The sequence below is a fragment of the Diaphorina citri genome, unplaced genomic scaffold (genome assembly GCF_000475195.1).
Source record: "Diaphorina citri unplaced genomic scaffold, Diaci psyllid genome assembly version 1.1 scaffold9825, whole genome shotgun sequence".
NCBI lineage: Eukaryota > Metazoa > Arthropoda > Insecta > Hemiptera > Psyllidae > Diaphorina > Diaphorina citri.
Window position 1 is genome coordinate 1 of NW_007387199.1, and position 2,171 is coordinate 2,171.

At 37.5% G+C, this 2,171-nt stretch overlaps 1 protein-coding gene across 1 annotated transcript; it reads left to right on the forward strand.

Annotated features, from left to right (window-relative positions):
• Nucleotides 1-1,322: 1,322 nt before the first annotated feature.
• LOC113472888 lies at nucleotides 1,323-1,956 on the forward strand (the record flags this gene model as incomplete). Its single annotated transcript, XM_026832674.1, has 2 exons — nucleotides 1,323-1,436; nucleotides 1,753-1,956. Coding segments are annotated over 2 exons (318 nt in total), but the record flags the coding sequence as incomplete, so codon positions are not given.
• Nucleotides 1,957-2,171: the final 215 nt, after the last annotated feature.

Sequence of the window (2,171 nt, forward strand, 5' to 3'; positions counted from 1 at the left end):
CTAGGGCTTTGCTTTCTTTGCGTATGATGTCTTTCCGTAATTTCTTCTCGTTCTATTTCTTTCTCTTTGCCAAAAAAAAGATGCCCTTTTCACCACTTTCTTCGTCCTTAACAGTTTTTCTCTCTCTTCTCTTTGAAATCTAGTTTTCAGATTAAGATTTATTATTCAGTTGTTCTTCGGTTTAGAATGTCTGCATTTTCAGGATTGGCTGAGACATAACATTGTTCCAAACACTCCTCTCAATATATCTCCTTATCAGTGGCTAAGATCTTACAATCATGTATTAGCCAATTAGATTGAAAATGTTCTGATATAGTGGATAAACATACCAGCACCTACTCATTGTCAAGTAAGGTGTTAGTGGAATGTGTTAATAGAATCTTCTGTATTGTATTTTTTGCGTCAAAGACTTTTTTTCTTGCTAAATTTGGCTATGATCGCCTCTTCTTTATTTTCGTTTCTTCAAAGAAAGTGAAGGAAGCTCAATGTTCTGAAGAATTTCCGATTTCCTTCCCTTCGTTGCGCGAGCTTTTATTTACCAAACCTTTTTAAAGATTAAGTGAACTGATTATGCAAATCTTCAGGTTTTTGATAAGATCTGGTCTTGTTATCCTGTAGCTGATTTTATATTTAATTTTTTTAATTGTATATTAATTATTGTTTGGTGTGCAGTGTGCACACCCTCTTTTCAAGTGGACAACAACCAGACTTGTTAACTTGATATCTTATAAAAATTAATTGAACTGATTGTGCAAATCTTCAGGTTAGTGATAAGATCTGGTCTTGATATCTTGTAGTTAATTTTACATTTAAACTTTTTTAATTGTAAATTACTGATTGTTTTGTGCACACACCCTCTTTTCAAGTGGACAACAACCAGACTTGCCAACTTGATATCTTGTAAAATTTTGGCGCATGCGAGTAAGAATAGTAAGGTATTTCTGAAAACATATACCAGTGTACCAGGTACCTACTGATACTGCACTTTTTCATTGAAAAAAAAAAAAAAAAAAAAAAAAAAAAAAAAAAAGTAAAATTTGGCACATACGAGTAAGAATAGTAAGGTATTTCTGAAAACATGTACCAGTGTAGGTACCAGGTATCTACTGATACTGCACTTTTTCGTTAAAAAAAAAAAAATCAAGTTAAAATTTTCAAGATTCTGGGGATTGTGTTCCAAAACAACATCATAGAAAGAAGAAATGAATCCAAAATAAACACTATCCATATGGAGTCAGAAGTAAGTTTTCGTTGAATTTCTTCATAAGTTTGCTGTTTGCTCAATTGATTGTAACCATTCCCTTCTCTGTTTCTGCTTTCAGTACAACCGGAAAGTTTGAAAATCCTGGACGAAAACAAGAACGCCATCCGGAATTACATTCTGGGTCCCTACAATGAGAGTAGCTCAGTCAATATTACCTGCATTGCCATCGGAGGTAAGTATGAATTTTATAGAGAGTATGTACCTTATGCTCTGTGGTGTAATGATTAAACGACTCGTCTTTTAATCAGAGGGAACTATAACTGCTAAGAGTGCTAAGGTCTTATCGTACCGAAATCGAAGAGAGAAAGAAGACAGGATAGAAAAAAGCCAGCCGTTCCGAGAACAAAAATATTATCTGTTCAGGATAAAATCCGTCCCGGGCGGGAATCGAACCCGCGGCCTAGCGCTTACAAGGCAGACGCGCTACCAACCAAGCTAACTAGGCTGGTCACTATTATCATTGATCTCCCTCATCGTCTCTCTTCCAGGTCGACCGCCCCCTAGGGTGACCTGGTGGCAGGAGAACGCTCTCATCGACGCGTCATTCATGGCGCTCTCAGAACGCCGGGTCCAGAACGTACTGACGCTGGAACGGTTGGAGCGGTCCCATCTCAACACGGTGTTCACGTGCCAGGCCGCCAATAACAATCTGACCACGCCCATCTCCAGTGCGGTCACTTTGGATATGAACCGTAAGTAATTTGATCGATTTGTTAAGAATAGAGTAGAATATACCCAGTTTATACTGCAAGAATGAGACTGAAAAGCCCCTTTACCTCCACAGTCTAGTCCCTTTACTCACACAGTCATTAGTAGTTTCTTTGGGTAAAATTCAAGTTCGATTAGTATCGAAAGCTGAGGAGAGCAACCAAAGAAAAGAATAAATAAATAATAGGTAACAGTCTAC